This window comes from Pseudochaenichthys georgianus, chromosome 5 (assembly GCF_902827115.2).
Source record: "Pseudochaenichthys georgianus chromosome 5, fPseGeo1.2, whole genome shotgun sequence".
Taxonomy (NCBI): Eukaryota; Metazoa; Chordata; class Actinopteri; order Perciformes; family Channichthyidae; genus Pseudochaenichthys; species Pseudochaenichthys georgianus.
In genome coordinates this window covers 7,103,706-7,125,571 of record NC_047507.1, presented here as the reverse complement: position 1 = coordinate 7,125,571, position 21,866 = coordinate 7,103,706, and the positions used below count along the sequence as shown (strand labels likewise).

Below are 21,866 nucleotides of genomic sequence, written 5' to 3'. Positions count from 1 at the left end.
TTCATATTAATGTCTCCTGCTCGCTAGGTGGCTCCCCTTTTCACACCGCATCCACTACAAACTCCTGGTCCTCACTTACAAAGCCCTGCACCATCTGCCCCCCCCCTACCTCACTGACCTCCTCACCCTCTACCAACCACCCCGGTCCCTCAGATCCTCCTCAGCCGGTTTGCTTTCAATCCCCAAGGCCAAACTCCGGGAGTGGAGTGCACCAGCTGGGCATAAGCTGGTGCACTCCACTCCGGAGCTTCGGGGACAGAGCCTTCTCTGTGGCAGCCCCGAAGCTCCGGACCTCCCTCCCCCAAGACCTCCGTGAGTCTGAGTCCCTCACCCTATTCCAGTCCTGCCTCAAAACCCACCTCTTCAACTCTCTATCCATAAGCCCCCCCCCCCTCTCAATCAACTTCCTCCTGACTGCTTTTCTGTTGTGTTTTGTTTCTTTTTGGTTCTGTCTTTGTTTTTGTTTTGTTTGTCTACCCTCCCTCCCCAATGTAAAGCGTCTTTGGGTTCAGAAAAGCGCTATATAAAATTAATATATTATTATTATTAGTGTAACTAAAAGCTGTTTGCGATCCGCCTTTTAAAAAAGAGAAGAAGGGTCCAGAAACCGCGGTCCAGAAACTACAGTCTGCAGCTTCATGCTACTCTTCAAAAGAGGCAACTGTATGGAAGCAAACAAGAGACAGAAGTATTCGAATTTTATTAGACACCGAATTTATAGCATTGAAAATAATTACTTTGAAAATCATGTATCTGAATGTTTTTGTATGTGAAATAAAAATGTAAAAATTCAAGTGAAAAAAATTAGAATGTTCAAATTCAGATCCCAAAAATTCAAGTGAAAAAAATTCGACGTCAAAAAATTCGGTGTATAAAATTCGATGTCCAAAATTGCGATGCAGCATCATCCGGGCTACTCAGACAGGAAAACCAATCGAGCCCTAATGCAATCAAACCGACTTCTGGCCTATCAGAGCACGGCTTTGTCAGTCATGTGATCACAACAACCCGGGAGAAAAATGACGGAGAACAGCAGGGCTCGCCGCTCGGGTAAGTAGTCAGTTTGTGCTCTTTATTTTACAAGCAGTGAGGGCTCGACAGCATTTGTATCTTACATTAGCTAGCTACATGAGTGAAGTAGCCTTGTGCCTTGCTGTTAGCAAGCTCCGTAGTTATCATTAATTGAAGTGAATCACAACGTTACTGTGTCCTTTTGTGTGTGTGTGTGTGGGGGGGTGACGGTTTGCAAAGTAACGTAACGATCACTTCGGTTAGATAAGTCAAGTAGACACTATAGACACTACACTATACGAAATACTCTCTTGCAAAAGCCCTGCATTTAAACATGTTAATGTTACTTTAGTAAAAGTATGCTAGTATAATTAGGAAAGTGTTGTTAAAGTCGACACAAGTTATACTATTATATAATTTGTTTTATTGTTATTACCGATGCACGAGTTGACTTAACTGTTGTAGTTGGAGCTCATTTCGAACAATGAGCTAACTAATGATTACTTTCATAATGGTTTAATGTGCTGACTATTTTCTACATTAATAGATGAAGGTCTGGTTTGTTCAAACCCTCAAAATAGTAGGACATGCTGTCATAATTACCCAGAGTCCGAAGTGACACCTTTACAATGTTAAAGCTGTTAGATAAATGTAGTGATGTAAAACTAAAATATTCAAGATAGTGTAGTGGAAAAGAGAATGTTTGAAAAAATGTTTACTAAAACAAAATCTCTTGTTTTGGACTGACAGTAATGATTCAAGAAATAGTAGATAAATAAATACACACACATCTGATTTGTTGTGGATGCAACACAACAAATGGTGCTCTTACCTGTGATGCCTCCTCCAAACATTATAACCAGACTATCATTCAAACTATAAGTAACAGTTCTGTACTTGACTTTAGACAAACAATTCAAAAGACAAAATCAACACAATTTATTGAAAGACCAATCTTTATGTTACAGTGCCTCTCCTTTTGTTTGTATTATTAAACCCTGTCAATCTAAAACAACTGAGCAACTCAACAGTTAACTTTATATTTCTTATTGTCTAAAGCATCTATTACACTATTTGTTCCCCTCTCATATTCACAGGATGGATGATTAGAGACTTTGGGGGAGACCTCAGCTTTATGAACGTCCTGTCTGTTGGTTTGGCCAGAGAGGGCTGAGGGTCTTTCCCTGCGAGGAGGACCAGGGGGGTATACTACGAAGCAGGATTTTCGCTTAGCCGGCTAAATTCAGGGAAAACTCTGGGTTTCCGGTCCTACGAAGCTGGTTCTCTTTTTAGCAGGCTAGATCTCCATGGTAACTTATGCTTAGCGGCTAAGAGCTCAACTCAGTGAAAGCACCGCCTGCTGACCAATCAGAGCTCAGTGTGCGGAGTTTAAAGCGATCAAGTCATATTACAGGAGAAAGGAAATACAGAAAAGCTGCCGTTGCAGGAAAGACGGCCGGCAAAAATCACCGACTGTGTGAACGTGAACATCAATAGAATATCACCTCCATCTTCAGAGCAATCTGACTGTTATAACATTAGCGTTAAGAAAGCTTACTTAAATATCGGCCACAACATAAGTAACCGGATCAGAGTACATTAAGTACAGTCCGCGGCATATCACTTCATAATGTATCATATATCTCCTTATCTGAGTCAGCTGAGCCGTATCTGGCCGTGCAACACTCAGTGTCACATACTGTATGCAGAAGTATTATTTTAAGCAACACATAAGTTGAGGAAACACTCGAGACAAATGTAATTAAAGTCAGATCGTGTTTTAGACGGGCCGTGATATCATAAACCTGTTAATGTACGCATTCAAACACTTTTTCTTTTACCAGCTGTATTCACCTTGCAGGTGCAGCTCTGTGGCTTTGATCCTGGATAAAGTGTTTAAGTCATGGATGTTTAAAGTTTAACTTCTTCATATGTCTAATATTATAGTTGACTTTTCATTCAGGAAGTATGATGCTGCGCTGTCAGTATGCTTCTCCATGTTTGTGATTGGTCGAATGCTCCAAATACCACCCCTTTCATGTGAACGCGCACCTAACTAGATAGGACACGGCTGGCTTGAGCGATTCACTTGATGACCAGAGTCGTAGTACCGTTTAGCGAGAGTTTAACTCAAACATATCCAGGTTAGGTTGAACCAGCTTCGTAGTACAGGCCCCCGGCCTGAGGGAGGAGGACCTGCACCAGCTGCACCGACAGAACTTAGCCCATGCTGGGCATAGCTGTTACCACCTGCACAGGCCTAGCCTGTCACTTTATTTGACAAAATGTGTTTACTTAATCAATTAACAGATTAACATTTAGTGTAACTTATGTATATTATTTCATTTTTATTTAAAAAAAATTGTGATGGTTCATGCTTGATAACTTTTAGTTCACATTTCAATAAATTGTATTTGCATTTGCACTCCTTTTGTCCGTTATTCTTACTGAAAATGTTAAGTTACACATTCACATCTGACTGAAGATTGGCACCATTTATTTGGGTATATCCAGTCTCTGATAGTGTTACGTTATTATGAGAGTGCTCCGTTTGATTCTGAAATTGTATATATTTATATAAATATATACATAGGCTATGTGTGTGTATATGTCCGCATCTGTAGCCTGTTATTGTCTCATGACACCGCACTGTGAATGAATCAAAGTAAATATAGAAGTGGTCATGAACACATCTGTCCATCAGACAGCGGCTGCTGCCTCCTGTCATCATTAATGGACGTCTCTTTAAAATGACCGCTCAGAGGAGAGAAGTTCTCATTTCTCTAACCGCCTGCTGCTTCCCCTCCTCTCTCTTCGGTTCTCCTCCTCTCTCCTCGGTGCTCCTCCGCTTGCATCTCCTGTGGGCGGGACTAAGTCTCGAGGAGGGCAATTAGTGAAATGAGAAAGGGCCTAAGTGTCTCTTAGTGAATGTCCTGTACTGCTCTTAAATCTCATCATATCAGCTTCTCCTTTCCCTCTTGGATGTTCTTCTGGACCCTCAGAGAAAGAGAACATGGTGAAGCAGTCCTGTCTCTCAGGCGTGTCCTTTCCTAACAGAAATATCAAAACACATATTATTGCAGAGCAAGTGTGTTATTTAAGAAAGAGGTGTGTTTGTTTGTTCAGGGGCTATAAATATAATGATTTTTTTTATTTTAATGTGTTTTTTTAAATCCAACAGTGTATTACAAAAATAATCAGATTATGAATAAACCGTTCTAAATTCATCAACATTGAAATAAATGTATTATTAAAATAATATTTAACTGTTATCAAAACTTAGTGCAACTGTAGAAGCTTGCTCTGTTTGGTTGTCTCACTGAAAGAATCACTTTTAACATGTTGTTTTACAGTCAGTATGCAGAGACAAAGGGTCATAGTTCTCACTATGTTCAATAATTTTTCCTTAAATACATTGAAATGTGAAAGTTGAACAAAAAAGTGATGTTGCTTGGTAAAATGTAAATGTACCTTTTTCTAAGAAAGTACACTCAACATCACTGATGTGCAGGTGGTCTAGTATTTAGTCATGTGTCTATCAGTGTATTAGAGTCATTACTTTATGCATTCTTTGTAAAGTATGAAAAAGGTGTACCTTGGAATCGGTGGTGAAGTTCTCTGCTGCTAGGAGTCCAGATCTGTCTCTCCTCCTCTGGTCCAGCCTGTCTGGATCACCTTGAGGACACTTTGAACAAACAGATGTAAAGTTACATGCGTGGGTTACAGACTTCTTTACATACAAACTACTTTTTATCTTCTTTTAAAAACAGGTCATAATCTTATTGTTATACTTAAGAAATTGCTGGATATCACAGTCCTTATACTGTATCAGTTTGAGTATTATTGTGTATGTCCTTTTTATTTTACTGTTACTTTGGATGAGTTTTTCATGAGTCAGTCAAATTAATTTGTTTTCATATGCCATATTCATATGTATCACACACGTAAGGGTAAGACACACACCTATTGAACAAATGCAATGGATAAGCTTAATTTTCACTGAAGTCACAGATAACGTCATATCTAATACTTAAACAAATAATTTCCTTGTCACTAAAGCATTGACTACGCTATTCATCATCCTTAAATGCAGGCATTAAGTTACATGTTCTGTTCTACAGCCACGATGAGGCTGTTTCTCAAGTGTGAGGATAATACAATTAAAAGAGGCATTGGTAATAATAATATTAAAAACAACAATGTTTGTGTCGTTCGTCGGATAGGCGGTTAGCTGCAATAAATAACTCCAGTTCAACAAACCATATTACAATATCTAAGGGAGCGTTATTTCTGGACCATCTTGAAATGTGACGCTCATATTTTAAAGATACACACATTTCATTGTGAGGTTGATTTAATATACACTAAGCCTCTCTTCAACAATACGTTGACGTTAGCTAGTCTATTGTATGCTATAGTAGAGCATAGCGAATTTAAACGAACCTTAACAATGCATACAGTAACCTAACTATCTAACGTACAAGGATGACCTTATTTTAGCAACCTCGCACAGAAGCCTTTTGGTATACAGTAGCATCCCACTTAATGGTATACACTCAGGGATGCTACGCATAGCATCGTTAGCACAGATGGAGCTACGATTGCTCAAATGCTAACCCAACTCTAAACATTCATTAACGTTAGCTTAATAAAAACACCAGTAACATAACATAAGTACTTTATGTACTTTATGCAGGGTTGACTTACCCAAGAAACTGCATTCACGGTCGGTCTATTTTAACCGCAGATAAATCCTATATTTGCATGACGAATAGTCCACCAGGAGCCAACACAACAAACACGGCCGAGTTCAAGTAGTGTTCTCCTCATGAGCTGAGCCGCTGTAGCGTCACGGAGCCAATGGAGCTAACGGAGCTAGCAGTGAGACAGAGGAGCCAGGAGAAGCAGCCCTGTTGTCATGAAGGGGGAATCTAACTATATACAGAATATGTTTTTGTGGATCCAGGCTATAAACATGTTCATTTTCTGATGTTAAGTTGGACATTTTAACATAGGGTCTACGAGAATTGCTCCCATATGCATCCATCGCCTACAGTTTGCAGCATTGAGCTTCACAGCACTGTCCCCCAGAAGTCGGGTTGATTGCATTCGGGCTCGATTGCTTATCCTGTCTGAGTAGCCCGGATGATGCTGCATAGCAATTTTTAACGTCGAATTTTATACACCGAATTTTTTTACATCGAATTTTAAACACCGAAATATTTGACTTCGAATTTTTTTCACTTGAATTTTTGGGATCTGAATTTCAACATTTTTATTTCACATAGGTAAATTCGGAGCAAAAAACATTCAGATACATGATTTTCAAAGTAATTATTTTCAATGCTATAAATTCGGTGTCTGATCAAATTCAAATACTTATGTCTCTTGTTTGCTTCCATAAACTGTCACTACCCGATCCGTTATTATTCCAGATGAATTTAAACATTCGTTGTTCAAAGCTTTGGGGAGGGAAGTGAAATTAAGAGATAAACAAACTGTGGAATCACAAGAGCATTAATTAATGTAATATTTCCTTGTAATGAGAGAGCTTTCCCTTTCCAAGGTTGAATTATTTTCTCCGTTTTCTGCATTTTTCTCTCAAACTTTACCTTAACTAGATCTTTGACATTTTCTGGAATATGAACTCCCAGAACATCCACTTAACCATTACACCATTTGACTGGAGCTGAGCATTGTAGCTTGAAATATGTGCCTCTTAATGTTCCTATTCTCATAATACAGCATTTATCAAAGTTAGGCCTTAGCCCAGCTAATTTTGAAAAGTTATTTAAATCAACTATGAGGGCATCTAATGCAGTTTTTTCAGGCTGTAGAAAGAAAGCTGCATCATCTGCATATAATGTTACTTTTGTTTCAATACCATTTGATCTTAAGCCTGTTATACATGAATTGTTTCTAATTCTGATAGCAAGAATTTCAATGCATAATAGAAACAGATATGGAGACAGTGGACACCCTTGACTTACGCCTCTGGACAGGCTGTCAAAGGCTTTTTTAAAGTCATCAATAAATAAAAGTCCTGGTTTTCCATCCTCTTCATGATTATCTATCATATCAAGCAGATGGCGAATATTATCTCCAACAGTGGCGTTTTCTCCCGGAGGCCAAGGGAAGCCAGGCTTCCCCTGTTTTTTTGGATTGTAGTTATAATTTAAATAAATAAATAAAAACACTTTGTTTTGTTTCGATAATTCTCCTTTGCTGTGTGTTTCTGCCGGCCCGTCTCCCCCCATTCTCATTGAGTATTTTACAAAGAGTGAAACAAACAGCGCCCCTCTAGATGTTATGGTGAAACATACACTGTTGCGAGAGGAGGCCATCCGAATCTGGCTTCCCTTGGTGAATTTTTTTTAGTGATTGACCAATCAGATGAGGCTCACGTGATGCCCCTGCCAACCTGTGATTGGTCAGGGCCATACCAAGGGAAGCCAGAGGCGGCTGGCTTCCCTTGCCTCACAATCCAATCAAATCGCATCAACTAACTAAAAGTGTTGCAGTGACGCGTCCTAAAATCCGGAAGTAAGCTGCGCTCGGTTTCCCTCATGTTTCCCTCGACAAAAAAGCAATGGGATTTCTCCATAGAATTTAGGAAAATAGCTCGGAATAAGGTCAGTGGAAAACGAACCTGTTAGATAAATGCAAGTTTTGTTCAGTCGGATAATATCCACATGTCTACCCTACTTTATAATTTTCGAATCATAAATCTAATCGATAGAAGACCGATAGCGTCACTGCATCACTCTCACCGCCGTTAGAAAGTAGCAAGCAAGTGCAATTATGGAGGGTGGAGATTTGGAGAATTTCATCAAAAATAATTGTACTAAACTTCCGCTACAGCAGCAACAACAAATACAATCTGATGACAGGCCGATGCCCAAACTGGAGCTGTGTACAGCGAGGGAAAAAGGAGCGAATCGGACGTAAAACGTTAAAGGTCTCCTGATTTAGTTTGTGAATGAATGCTTATTAGAGTTTCGGCTGGAGAGTGCGTGCGGACCTGTCAGTTAGATAACAGGCGTGTGTAAGTCCTGCATCTGATACAAATGTGTGTAAAATGATACCGGGTGCTGTAATCACTCATCTGGTTACGTTATTACATTGACCACCACACCCCCGACCCAAAAGAAAGGACGTATTATTGGCTTTCCCTAAGTTTTTCCCCACGCGCGTGGCGTGCACCTGCTGCCCTGTGTTGTCTCCTCCCCCCTGACCTGTGTCCTGTTGGTTTGATTAGTGTGGGTGTGTATTTAGGCTCTGTTGCTCTGTCTGTTTGGAGGCTGGTAGTGTGGTGGCATGGTGACTGTGCGCACAGGAGCAGCAGATTGAGGCTGTGTCATATCATATGTATGAGTTAATAAATGCCCACACCGGGTTGTATTTTTGGACGTTCTGCCTCTGCCTCCTTGCTTGGTCGGGCCGCTCAATTGTCAGCTTCACAGTATTGCACGGAAAATCAAAATAGTGATTGGGAATATAATAAAACATGATAAAAACGGTTTTATAAAAGGGCGTTTTATTGGAGATAATATTCGCCATCTGCTTGATATGATAGCTAGTCATGAAGAGGATGGAAAACCAATACTTTTATTTATTGATGACTTTAAAAAAGCCTTTGATACAGTAAGAGGGGATTTCATTCAAAAATCCCTCCAATTCTTTAATTTTGGGGAAACCATTATACAGTGGGTGAAGGTTTTATATAACCAACCTACCAGTACAATGGTTAATAATGGATATTTATCAAAAAGCTTCAGCCTGTCAAGAGGCGTACGTCAAGGGTGTCCACTGTCTCCATATCTGTTTCTATTATGCATTGAAATTCATCAGAATTAGAAACAATTCATGTATAACAGGCTTAAGATCAAATGGTATTGAAACAAAAGTAACATTATATGCAGATGATGCAGCTTTCTTTCTACAGCCTGAAAAAACTGCATTAGATGCCCTCATAGTTGATTTAAATCCATCTATCCATCTTCTCCCGCTTATCCGTGGTCGGGTCGCGGGGGTAGCAGTTCCAGCAGAGAGCCCCAAACTTTCTTTTCCCTGGCGACATCAACCAGCTCTGACTGGGGGGTCCCAAGGCGCTCCCAGGCCAGCGAAGAGATATAATCCCTCCACCTGGTCCTAGGTCTACCCCTTGGTCTCTTCCCAGCTGGACGTGCCTGGAACACCTCCCTAGGGAGGCGCCCAGGTGGCATCCTAACTAGGTGCCCGAACCACCTCAACTGGCTTCTTTCGACGCGAAGGAGGAGCGGCTCAACTCTGAGTCCCTCCCTGATGACCGAACTTCTCACCTTATCTCTAAGGGAGACACCAGCCACCCGGCGGAGGAAACCCATCTCGGCCGCTTGTATCCGCGATCTCGTTCTTTCGGTCATGACCCATCCTTCATGACCATAGGTGAGGGTAGGAACGAAAATGGCCCGGTAGACAGAGAGCTTTGCTTTCTGGCTCAGCTCCCTTTTCGTCACATGATTTAAATAACTTTTCAAAATTAGCTGGGTTAAGGCCTAACTTTGATAAATGCTGAACTTGATAAAGTTCATCTGGAATAATAAGCCTGCCAAGATAAAAAGGCAATACATATATAATACTCTTGAAAATGGTGGACTAAACTTAAAAAATGTGGCAGCAATGAATTCCTCCTTAAAAGTATCTTGGATTAATAAGATGTCTTTGGAGAACAAGTCAGAACATATTTTCAGGGCACTTATTTTTTTACTGTAAACTGTTTCCCTTTTTCCAATTAAAATCTCACCACTGTGATGGTTATTCAAATAAATATTAGTAGAAATATCACCATTTGTTAGAGATGCATTGAAGGCTTGGTTGAGTTTCCAGTATTACTCCAGATAATCCAAAATCAATTAATATGGTTGAACTCAGAAGTTTTACTAGATGGAAAACCACTATTATGGGAAAGTCTCCTGAGAAAAGGAATTATTTTCATGAATGATTTACTAGATAGCACAGGTAATTTAATTTCATATCAGTGTTTTCGCTGTATGTATGGTCAGATATGTGATTTCCTTCACTTTAACCAGCTGCTTTCAGCTATTCACACAAACTGGAAACGCAAATTAAAAACGATGGAAACCGACAACAGGTCTGTACACCTCATACAAGAAGTCAGAAATGGCTTTCAAAAATGAAAATAAATAGAATAATTTATAATCACTGTTTACAGAGCAAGTGCCTTACTGCTTTTCCTCATGCGGTCTGTTTTTTCTGGGAAGAAGAATTTAATATTCTGATACCCTGGAAACAATTTGTTAGAACCATATACAAAACAACAATTGATTCCTATTCAAGAATCTTCCAACTGAAGATCTTTTACAAGATTATCGCTACAAAAAACACAACACTTTTAATATTGAACCGTCACCACTTTGTAGATTCTGTGAGGAGGAAGAGGAAGACCAGATGCATTTATTTTTGTATTGTCCATATGTTGCAAAAATGGGCTTAAGACACTTTATATTGATTTTGCATTTACTCCCTCTTATCTTTTGTTTGGGCTTTTGGATGAGGACAATACAGTTGATGAATACAATTATTCTTCTGGCAAAAGTACTTATTTTTAAAGCTCAATCAAGGGGAAATCTGAATTTAAGGTGTGTGCAAAGTAGATTTAAAAACAAAATTTATTTTGGAAAGGATGATTGCCACAAAGAATCAAAGGATGGCTCAACACACCATGAAATGGGAAACAATCAGCTATAGTGAAGAGTGGGATAAAAAGGAATAATAAATGCTTTTGATGATATTGGACTGTCAACCTATTTTTTGTTTTGTTTATGAAATGTTGAAGTGACCAACTGACTGTAATTTATTTATTTATTTTCTGTTTTTTTTTGTCTGAGATAGGAATGTCTCTTTTTGTTATTGTAATGTCCATGTTTTGTGTCTGTAGCCTCTACAATAAAATCTCAAAATAATATTCATAAACCATGAATAAAACCTGCTATGTATACCAGGAAAAAATAAAAATAAAGCTGTGAAACAATCTCAATAATTCGCAGTAAAAATGTAAGGGTTTTATAATTGACATAAAAGGATACATGTTGAGATAGGGAGTTCTAATATCTTAAGAGAAGAGTTTGAATATTAAAAAACACAAACTCTTTTGGCTCCTTCCTGTCTTTCTACTTGGTCTTTGTTGGCTTTGTACTGGCTATCTTCTAGCTCTATTCAGATATTTGGAGTTTTTTTTCTAGCTCTGTCCCTGATCATTATCAGAACCTGAAGGCTCTACGGACTATCTTCTGGTTCTTTTTTGGATCCATCCACTATCTCTTCTCTCTGTCCAGTGAATTACACTTTTGTTACTGGAGCAGGTAAAGCATACAACAGATACTTTCAGCATTATCGGAGCACAAAGTGGAAGCTTGGATGAAACACAGCAGACTTCTAAACAATGAACACCCGCAACTTGGAAGAACTGAAGTTGGGTTTTATGCGTTCTAGTATTGCAATGCAAACCCATGATGTAATGACAGTAATTAAGAATAATTTAGTCATTGAATGCTCATGCCCGAAAGAACGAGATCGCGGATACAAGCGGCCGAGATGGGTTTTCTCCGCAGGGTGGCTGGCGTCTCCCTTAGAGATAAGGTGAGAAGTTCGGTCATCAGGGAGGGACTCGGAGTTGAGCCGCTCCTCCTTCGCGTCGAAAGAAGCCAGTTGAGGTGGTTCGGGCACCTAGTAAGGATTCCACCTGGGCGCCTCCCGAGGGAGGTGTTCCAAGCACGTCCAGCTGGGAAGAGACCAAGGGGTAGACCTAGGACCAGGTGGAGGGATTATATCTCTTCGCTGGCCTGGGAGCGCCTTGGGACCCCCCAGTCAGAGCTGGTTGATGTCGCCAGGGAAAAGAAAGTTTGGGGCTCTCTGCTGGAACTGCTACCCCCGAAACCCGACCACAGATAAGCGGGAGAAGATGGATGGATGGATGCTCATTTCAGTTTATTTAATCAAACAAAACACAAACATATTGGACATGGCCTCAAGACTGTAACCTCTTCATATTCTGTTGAAATGGTCAATTAGTAGTCATATCTTACACATTGCTGTTTTGAATCATTAATATGTGGATGACAGTTGAACTGGATGATGTAACATGTATGCACTGTTGACATTGTTTTTTAGACAACAAAAATTGAATGAAGCTCTCATTTCATAAACGATATTTGAGTACAGACACCGTCCTGCAGAGAGCACACTACCTAACAGCACGTTTTTGGTCTAGCATCACTTTACAAAACATTTGCAATAAGACACTAATGGCGTGTTTCCACTGCAGCGGGTAGCTCGCTTTAAGCCTGCAGAGCCGTGCGGGGCCCGTTTTTGGTTGCGTTTCCACTTGGCCTAGTACCGGCTAGCGGATCCTAATTCCCAGTTTGTCTGGCCCCATAACATCGTGGTTCTAGGGCCAGGAACAACCAGGCTGAGTCGGGCTGAGTATGCTAAACCAGAGAGAGAATCGCTGGCAAGGGGGCTACAACTGCAACAAGATGAACATATTTGACCGTGATTTAATTGTAATACACGTTTCAAAATGATGCCGAAGTAACAACATACTGATACCGGTTAGTAAAAACCATGAATTAAGGCTTTGACAAGTCTGCAGACAGACGGCAGGCGAACAACCCTTTAAAATGCGTGTTTTCTAAATGTAGCTTGGCTAAGCTAACGTTATATATGCTCCGACCGTCCACACTCACAACAACGGCCTATACAGACATAAATAAACCAGCGACTGTATTCTCCATGACACAGACAGTCTGTGGTTTGTACTTGTTTAACTTTTGTCTAGTTTCTGAACAGATATGAGGAGCTGTGAGCTCTGAGTGCTAAGAGCTAGCGGCTGTGTTGTTTTTCTGGGGCTCTCATTGATGACGTCACGGCTCCGCCTACACTGCGTTACTATAGTAACTACCCCAGTTCCTGAACTGTAATGGAAGCGCAGCATTAAAGTGAGCCGGGCCTAATAAGGCCTAACCAAAATGAGCGAGGCCTGCAGTGGAAACGCGCCATAAGACTAGCTGGTCACTTGTAAAGGTGAGTCCACCTTAACACTAGAACCGCCAGAGGTCGCTGTATACCTATATCCGCCAACGGGTAAAGTTTACCCGCTATTGATTTCCAAGGTACCATACAGAACGGTGAGTTTTGATCGCACAGGGATGACATGTATACCAATATAATCTGTGGACTCTCAGTTTTTCATATTATGTGACCCGCTCTATCAAAATCAGTCGGAAGTCACAACGGCTCATTTCAGAGTAAACGTGGATTTACGTAAACAACTATTTTTTTCAGGGTTCGGGTGTTTTGTTTGATTTTAAACAAACAAAGTCTTGGCTTTCAGAATATGAAACTTTTATTTCCAAAATCACACGATAAATACATTTTTGAAGCTTGTAAAGGGACGAAGACAGGCACCTCTCACTCGCAATCTGCTCTTCCAGCAGCGCCGCCCCCCCTCCCTGAAAATATCTTCCCTCCGTAGTATTTTGATCATTTTGATCGCAAAATCAATAGCGCGAGGAGCGCTGCATTTCTATGAGGTAAATATTACCCGCTGGCGGAAATAGGTATAAATATCCATTTTTTTGGCGATTTTTTCAATCTGACTTCATATTGACCATTTTTAACAACACAGGGTGTTACATAACACACTTTCAGGAAAAGTCACGGACTGGGAGACGTTAATATTTTATTGAAAAAAAGTTACATACAATAAAAAAACAGCTGCGGGTAAAATTTACCCGTTGGCGGTTCTAGTGTTAAATGAGCAGTCGGTGATCAGCAGGTGAAAGGCAGGACACGGGAACTTGGTCCTTAGGAGATGTAATGATTATTAAACAAGAAATAGTCGAGTCAAGGGGTCAAAGAAAATGAAGATTTGTGATTATTAGCGAATCGGTTGCAGGTGGGTGAAATCAGGCTTAGGGAGTAACATATTACATGTAACGGCATTAGGTCATCAGGATACAAAATAGACAAATGTATTCCCTGACAGTTACAGAAGCAGCTGACGACCAACACACTTATGTCTTTTGAAACAATTATTCCATTTAAATCTTTTGTCACAAACATTGCAGCTCTATTTTTCCTCTCCTGTGTGGACTCTCATGTGTGTCTTTAAACTATCACTCCGTGAAAAAGCCTTCTGACAGACTGAGCAGCTGTCTGTCAGAAAGGTGTGCTTTCTCTCCTGTGTGGACTCTCATGTGTTTCTTTAAATTTCCCCTCAGTGAAAAAGCTTTCTTACAGACTGAGCAGCGGTGTGCTTTCTCTCCTGTGTGGACACTCATGTGTTTCTTTAAATCTGCATTCTGTGAAAAAGCTTTCTTACAGACTGAGCAGCTGAATGGTCTCTCTCCTGTGTGGACTCTCATGTGTTTCTTTAAATCTGCACTCTGTGAAAAAGCTTTCTTACAGACTGAGCAGCTGTGTGCTTTCTCTCCTGTGTGGACTCTCATATGTGCCGTTAAATGTGCACTCTGTGAAAAAGCTCTCTTACAGACTGAGCAGCTGAATGGTTTCTCTCCTGTGTGGACTCTCATGTGTTTCTTTACATTTCCACTCCGTGAAAAAGCTTTCTTACAGACTGAGCAGCTGAATTGTTTCTCTCCTGTGTGGACTCTCATGTGTTTCTTTACATTTCCACTCCGTGAAAAAGCTTTCTTACAGACTGAGCAGCTGAATTGTTTATTTTCAGCACTACGTTGTGGATCACTGACAGATTCATGTCTATTTTTCAGTGAGTTTGAGCCTGATGCAGGTTCTCTGGTCTCCTTCCAATCAGCACTGTCTTCAGTGTCAGATTCAGAAGAGTCTCCAGTGTCGTCCTCAGTCTTTGGTTGTAAACTGCTCTCTGGATCTGAGATCCTGGCTGGTTCTGGTCCTCGACAGTCATCTCCATCAGCTTCTGTTTCCATGTGTTCAGTTTGTCTTTGATGAGGCTGTGAGGACTGAGGTTTCTCTTTATCATCTTCACTCTTCACAGGGTCAGGAGTGAAAGTGGACTTGGTGATCTCAGCCTCCTCCAGCTCCTGAAGCTGCTTTCCCTCCTGACTGATCCTGAGTTCCTCCTGTTCCTGCTTAATGTGTGGGGGGGGCACTGGGTCCTCCGGGTCCAGACTGGTGCTCCACTCCTGCTGGTCAGGGAGAAACTCTTCTTTAACCACCACCAGCAGCTGGACATCTGCAGGAAACAGGAAACACACTGTCAGAACAAACTCTTAAGTGTTAGCATTTAAAAATCTAATCACCATTACAATGGGAGACATTTTGCAGCCCTAAATAATGCCTTTGTTTTTATATTTTCACATTATCTTTCTTAGTCCCACCTATTGTGTATTTGTGTTGGCTCAATTCACCTTATGTAGGCACGCCCCTTTCCACTTCCAGTTAAAAATGAAAACGTTTTTTCTTCTTCCGGCAATGTAAACAATGCATTGTATTTGGGATCGTTCACAGATACACTACGCCTAGAGTAGAGAATTACAATACTCGGTTACAAATAAAAAATCCTGCATTCAAACCTTATTTAAGTAAAAGTATGCAAGTATTAACCTGTTAAGCCCCGAGCCTGTTTTTCAGGTCTCAGGCTCGAAAATGACATTCCCAGAACAAATGACCATATCTTCCCTTCTAAAAGGGTTACATTAATAATCTTCGTTCCTAAAGCAAGGTTACACCTGCGAGTTGGGTGTGGAAGTGTCAGAATCAATAGATATTTATATTTTAAAGTAAATTCAGATTGAACACAGTAAAAAAAAAAAAATTATTGTGTCCGTCCAGAAAAAAAAATATATTACTTCTAGTGAAACCACCCTTGAATGATGGGATGGTAGACTAAAAGCTTTAGGAATCCAAATTACAACATATAATAAGTACCCTGTATCAAGATTGATGCAAAACAAGTTAAATTTGACCTTTTTAGAAAGATTTAGCAAAAGAAAAGCACTTCTGGGGTCAATTGGGTGGATTTGACCTATCTCTGGCCCCCCTTGCTCGATGTTGCTGAATGACATCTCTTTCTAACCGTAAGAGCCAATGGAATCGAGGGGAACTCCCACATACTCCTTATTTGGTAATGTGTGTGTGTGTGTGTGTGTGTGTGTGTGTGTGTGTGTGTGTGTGTGTGTGTGTGTGTGTGTGTGTGTGTGTGTGTGTGTGTGTGTGTGTGTGTGTGTGTGTGTTTGTGTTTGTGTGAGACTGACACATAGCCAACCGGAAGCTGCGATAACTCTGGTGGCTACCATTAGCAGCTAACTTTTACTCTTCGATTTTTACATACAAATGGAATTATGGATTATAAATTAAAAAATATTCCACAGAAACATTATCAACCTATGGATTAACCGTTTTAATGCCACTGAACAAGTCTTTTGATCAGATTGACAGCGAAGATGAGACGATCTCCCGTAAAAGCTACGTAAAGGTACGTGTTGTGATGTCTGTGTTTGCTTCCTCTGTCGCGAGTTTGGATCACTCAGTGATGATACTATATAGCTACATAATCTGTGGAAACTCAGCTTTAATCGGATATCTTGTATGTGCAGCTACGATAAGTAATAAGGGTATCTTTATCTTGAGTTCTGTGCCAAAGTGCGTTAGCATTTTTCTCTCAGGGGTCATTTAGATGCTTCTTATGAGACTTGTGTTTTGGTAAACACAAGTGTTTTTGTATCGTCAGTTAGCTGAGATTATTCCCGTTAATCTGGTAGAACACATTAATAGGTTCTTAAATATTAAGATCCCCTGAGACAGTGTAGTGAAAAAAAAAGTACCCGCCGAGGGGGTCCTTGGGGCTTAACAGGTGTAAGAGATTTTGTGGGACAACTAGTCCGCATTCCAAATCTCTGCGCGTCCCTAACAAGCTGGTTATCATACAGGAAGGAATCCAGAGCATACAATTAACCGTTTAACAATAATCCACTTTAATGGTAATATGACAATGCAATACAATCAATACAGTACAAATTCAATACAGTTATCTGTGGGATCCCACATTTACCTGATACTCACGTGAGCCAGCCAGAGGAAAGAGACTGAACACAGCCTGGTTCCTGTGTTTTATACATCGCTAACAATGGGAGGAGTTATCTGAGCCTCCCTTCCAGGCCTTTGGCCTTTGGCTGCCCAAATATCACCAACACCTCACTTCTTAAGTTTCCCCAATCACAGTAGCTTAGCTTCATTATCTCCTAGATCTGAGTTCACTGTAAGTCAAACCCTCACCTTTGCTGCTCTCTTGTGGTGTAATCTGCCGTTACTTACCCTAGCAACTCTTAGGTTAGCCTTCGGCGCGCTTTTGTTTACTTCCTTATTTGCTTTCACTCACTTCCTTATCTGGTTTCACTCACAAGACTGCCCTTGTGAACTGTTGCGCCTGCTTGGTGGGTGATTTAGTGTGAGAACAATGAGTTCTGCAACCTTGTGGCTTATCAGTTTGGACATAACAGGATGCCTCTGTTCTTAATCTGGTTGACCCCGCGTATATTTCCACTGAGGCTCCTCAGCAGTTGGACTTTAACACCGTACTGTACTTTTCCACTCAGACAGCTCAATGTCTTAGCTTTTCCATGATAGGCCCACTATATCTTATATTCACTGCCACATTTGCCGTATCTTTATCCTTCACAGGTTAACAGAACATTTGACGGCACCTTCTTATGTAATGTAATGTAAGTAATGATGGTGCAGTAAAACGTTCCCTGTCGGTGTTTAATGTATGATGTTTCGTATGTTGCATTTTACTGCTGTACATGTTCAAAGTTGCGCTTATATAAATGATTATTGATGAGGGAACCTGCTAAATATTAAAATGTGTGTTTTATATACAGTACCAGTCAAAGTTTGGACACACCTTCTCATTCAATGGTTTTTGTTTATTTTAATATGTTTCTACTTTGTAGATTAATACTGAAGACATCAAAACTATAAAAGAACACATGGAATTATCTAGTTAACAAAAAAGTGTTAAAAAATCAAGAATATGATTTTTATCTTGTTCGCGTCCGGATATCGCCATCGTAACCACAACCTCACACACTGATACCGAATGTGCATCAAAGTGTTCCTATCCAGCCAAATATACCAAAAGATTTATGTAAACGACAGAAGCAGCGATCGAAATGTGTATTTCAGTCGAAGGCCACGCCTCCACATCGGTCAACCAGTTGATCGGGGAACCAGATAAACCGGAACACCGGAGCCAGCCCATTTAGGGCTTTAAAAACAATAATGGAGTATTTTCACAGTGTGGTGTTTGCTAGTGATGGCAAAATGAAGCTTTGAATGAAGCGTCGAACCACTTGGACAATTGTGTCGGAAATAGGTTCATTTCTCGAAGCTTCAGTTACAGCGACCTCTCCTGGCGAAGTGCAAGGCTGCAGTGGGTTTAACGTATCTTTGCCTTGAAAAATATTCGATGCACACACACTAAGACTGATTATCATGTTCTATTTGCAATTAAAGATTGATAATTGTGTGTATTGGGTTATTGAGAAGAGACTAGAGAGTGCTAGACATTTTTTTGGGCTGAGAGGGCCTTTTATCAGTTATTACAGTTGAAAAGCAATGATTAAAAGTGTAACTATTCCGGGCTTTGAACCAGCTGCGCGGAGGACATCGCTGCACCCTGGCCGCCGGCTCTATCCACTGGGCTATGTATTCCTTAGACCAGGGGTAGCCAACACGGTGCCCGCGGGCACTTAGTCGCCCGCCGGGGCAACGTGAGTCGCCCGCCGGGCATGTTCTAAAAATAGCTCGCCAAGCAAATCCAAAATGTATAAAATACACAAAACAAAAAAGGAAATGTAATTAAATGGAATCTACCCTATGCATAAACGAAACCTAAATCATAGCGAACTCTATCTACTTACTACAACTCTATAACACCCCTCCCCCCACCCCACAATGAATATCGACCAATCACGTTCTTGCTTGATTTGCGGGACCAGCGTTGCAGTCGGGAAGAAAACCAATGTGGCACCTCCCCGCTGATTTTCCTTCTGGCAGAATCTGCACTACACATCAGCCCCATTGAACAGCCTATCATGCCAGCCTATACAACACATGAGGGGCAGAGTTTTACTCTGTGTGTTGTAACTTATATATTTATTGCACTTGACGCACACACACGCATGGCGTAATTTCCACTGGGGACATGTCCCCCGCACTTTTTCAAATCACCTTTGTGTCCCCACTTTACAAATATGTTTATTATTATTTTTTAACGCAAGCCGTCATCGCCACAGAGGAGCACACAGCCTTTGTGAGCGAGCGAGACAGAGAGAGAGAGTGAGCGAGCTAGGGAGGGAGAGAGAGAGACAGAGAGACGGAGAGAAAGAGAGCTAGGGAGAGCACACCTTTATCTATTTAATATAGATAAAGTAAGAAATAATTCCAATGTGTACTATAGGACAGTAAAAAAAACAGTTTAAAAGGGGAGTGGTTAGTAAAATATGCATAAAGAAAAAGAAAGAATGCTAATAGGTAACATAAGATAAGAATAAACAAGTTTAAATGATTTGTTATTGGTTGTGATCATATTCTAAAGATGTTTGGATTATTGAAAATACAGCTCCCTTTCATAGAGTGTTGAGAGCTGTATCCATCAATTCATGTTGTGCTCAAAGTGCACCAGATTGATGCATTTCACTTCAACATTTAAAAAAAAATCTTCCATGCATGCTCATGAGGCGGTGAGGACCCCCCTAGAGGAGGTGAGGTCCACCCCCAAATAAAAAAGGTTACATTAATTAAATTGCAAACATTTTGTTTTAGTAAACACTGCAAACGGGTCCCACAGACCCAAACAGCACACAAAGGTTAAAGGTCAGCATATAATAATGTTAAAATGGGCTAAATATATACACAAATATATATGCAAAAAACAAAAAAAGAGGAGTAAAAGTAGCCCTCGACTTGTTTTATTTTTTGAAAGTAGCCCTCACCCTAAAAAAGGTTGGTGACCCCTGCCCTACAATGATCCAATTCAAATGCAATGCCAACAACAACTCAACAGCAACAACAACCCACACATTGCGCATTGTTTAGAGCGGTTATAAAGTGTTGAAGCGCTCAAGTTTGAAACTGTTTCAACCTGTCACCTGTCAGAATCGAGACGAGGCAGTGCATTGAATCGCGTGAATGGACCGTGAACCAGTCAAGTGATTCATTCAGGAAATGAAGCAGTTGCTGGTTCAGACGTCACATGTCACGTGACTTGAAGCAGTTGCTGCTTCGGACGTCACATGTCACGTGATTTGAAGCAAGCTTCGAAGCACTGCTTCTATGGAATAGGAAGTCCAGGGTTGAAGCTCCCGTGTCAAACTGCCATCACTAGTGTTTGCACTTTTACTTCAGGATCTACTACCTGCAGCAAGTTCTGATAAAGGGTCTAAAGTGTTATTAATGTGATAATAAAGTGCTACTGAAGAGTGTAAAGTGTTAATTAAGGGTAAAGGGAACAGACCTGCTCTGGGTATCCGAAGCTGAGGCTGTAAAACAGCGTCCAGAAGGTTCTGGAGTCTCTTGTTCTCCTCTTTGGAAAGAGACAGCTCCTCCTCGTACTCGGCTATGGTTTTTTCAAACAAAGCAAATGTCTCTTCAACAGCAGCAGTGAGTCGCTGCTTCTTCAACGACAGCAGCATTTGGACTTTACTCATGTTTACTAGGTCACCTTTTCCTGCGAGCTCCGTTAAACACACCGTTTCTCTCTCTATCAAACTCTCAATCTGACTGGCGTTGCTAACGTGTTTCCAGCTAGCATGCTAAGCTAGCTCCTAGTTATGTATTGCGCCGAGGCTTCGGAGCGTGTGTCGAGTAATCCCCGAAGCTTTTTGTGAAGCATGTACTGAGGCTTGTTTCGAGGCTTGTATCGTTTTGGGCCAGTGACGTCACCGATGACAAACGAAGCCTCGCTGCCTGTCGATACCACGTGACTGCTTCAGGAAGCGATTCAGATCGGTTGAACCGTTGAACCACAACGCTCATAATACCCATGGATGTATAATAAGAACCATATTACCCCTCCTGTACCCGGCGGGCCCGGGGACACGATGGATGAAGAGAGCTCAGACCCTCACTTATAGAGGTCGGAACATGTCATAATAAATAGATACAAGCATAAATAAATGTAGGAATAAAAACATCAATAAATACAGGAATACAGATGTTACAGTGTTTTCCGGGACGTTTAGTGTGTGCGCTGTGGCTCAGCTGGAAAGCAGTTGACTCATGACCGCAGGGTCCCTGGTTCAACGACTCGTCAATACGTCTTTTTTGTTGTTTATAAAAGCTACAGCTAAATGAGATAATGTAGTTAATAAATGTATTCTTTGATATGGTTTAGCCTTTCTCAGGCTACAACATGGTTACGTTTATGAATATTATTAAGGAATACAAATCCCTCTTTGCAATGTTTACCAGCCTCCTTAGGCTTTTCAATCACAATCATTCAACTGGAATAAAAACAATATTGTTAACATGAAAATATGATTTTATGTTCGTTGTTTAGAGTTATCCTAAGGCTTTACTCAATGGGAACTCGGTATGAGATAGAGCACACTGTTGAGAAGTCCAATCTGCCTGTTTTACACACCAACAGGGGGGTTTGTGTTCAAATGAAGCCCATGATGAAGCCTCATGAGATGAACCCTTTTGCGAACCAATTGGCTGGAAAGCTTCAAAGCTTCATAAGGCTTCATCTCGCCATCACTACTAGCTCCTATAGTCCGAGGTAAACACTCCAGAAAAAAGAGCGCACACAGTCCATTCAGAGGTTTATCCAGACACACAGATGATGGCTC

General features: G+C 40.8%; 1 protein-coding gene across 2 annotated transcripts; it reads right to left on the bottom strand.

Annotated features, from left to right (window-relative positions):
* Positions 1 to 13,736: 13,736 nt before the first annotated feature.
* LOC139433846 (zinc finger protein 664-like) lies at positions 13,737 to 21,383 on the bottom strand. Of its 2 annotated transcripts, none has more exons than XM_071203278.1 (2): positions 20,531 to 21,383; positions 13,737 to 15,247 (listed from the first exon to the last, which is right to left on the bottom strand). In XM_071203278.1, the coding sequence occupies exons 1-2, from the start codon at positions 20,721 to 20,723 to the stop codon at positions 14,190 to 14,192; spliced, it is 1,251 nt and encodes a 416-aa protein (XP_071059379.1). In that variant the 5' UTR covers positions 20,724 to 21,383; the 3' UTR covers positions 13,737 to 14,189. The 2 variants fall into 2 exon arrangements, with proteins under 2 accessions (XP_071059379.1, XP_071059380.1); XM_071203279.1 differs by lacking the exon at positions 20,531 to 21,383 and adding an exon at positions 20,166 to 20,205.
* Positions 21,384 to 21,866: the final 483 nt, after the last annotated feature.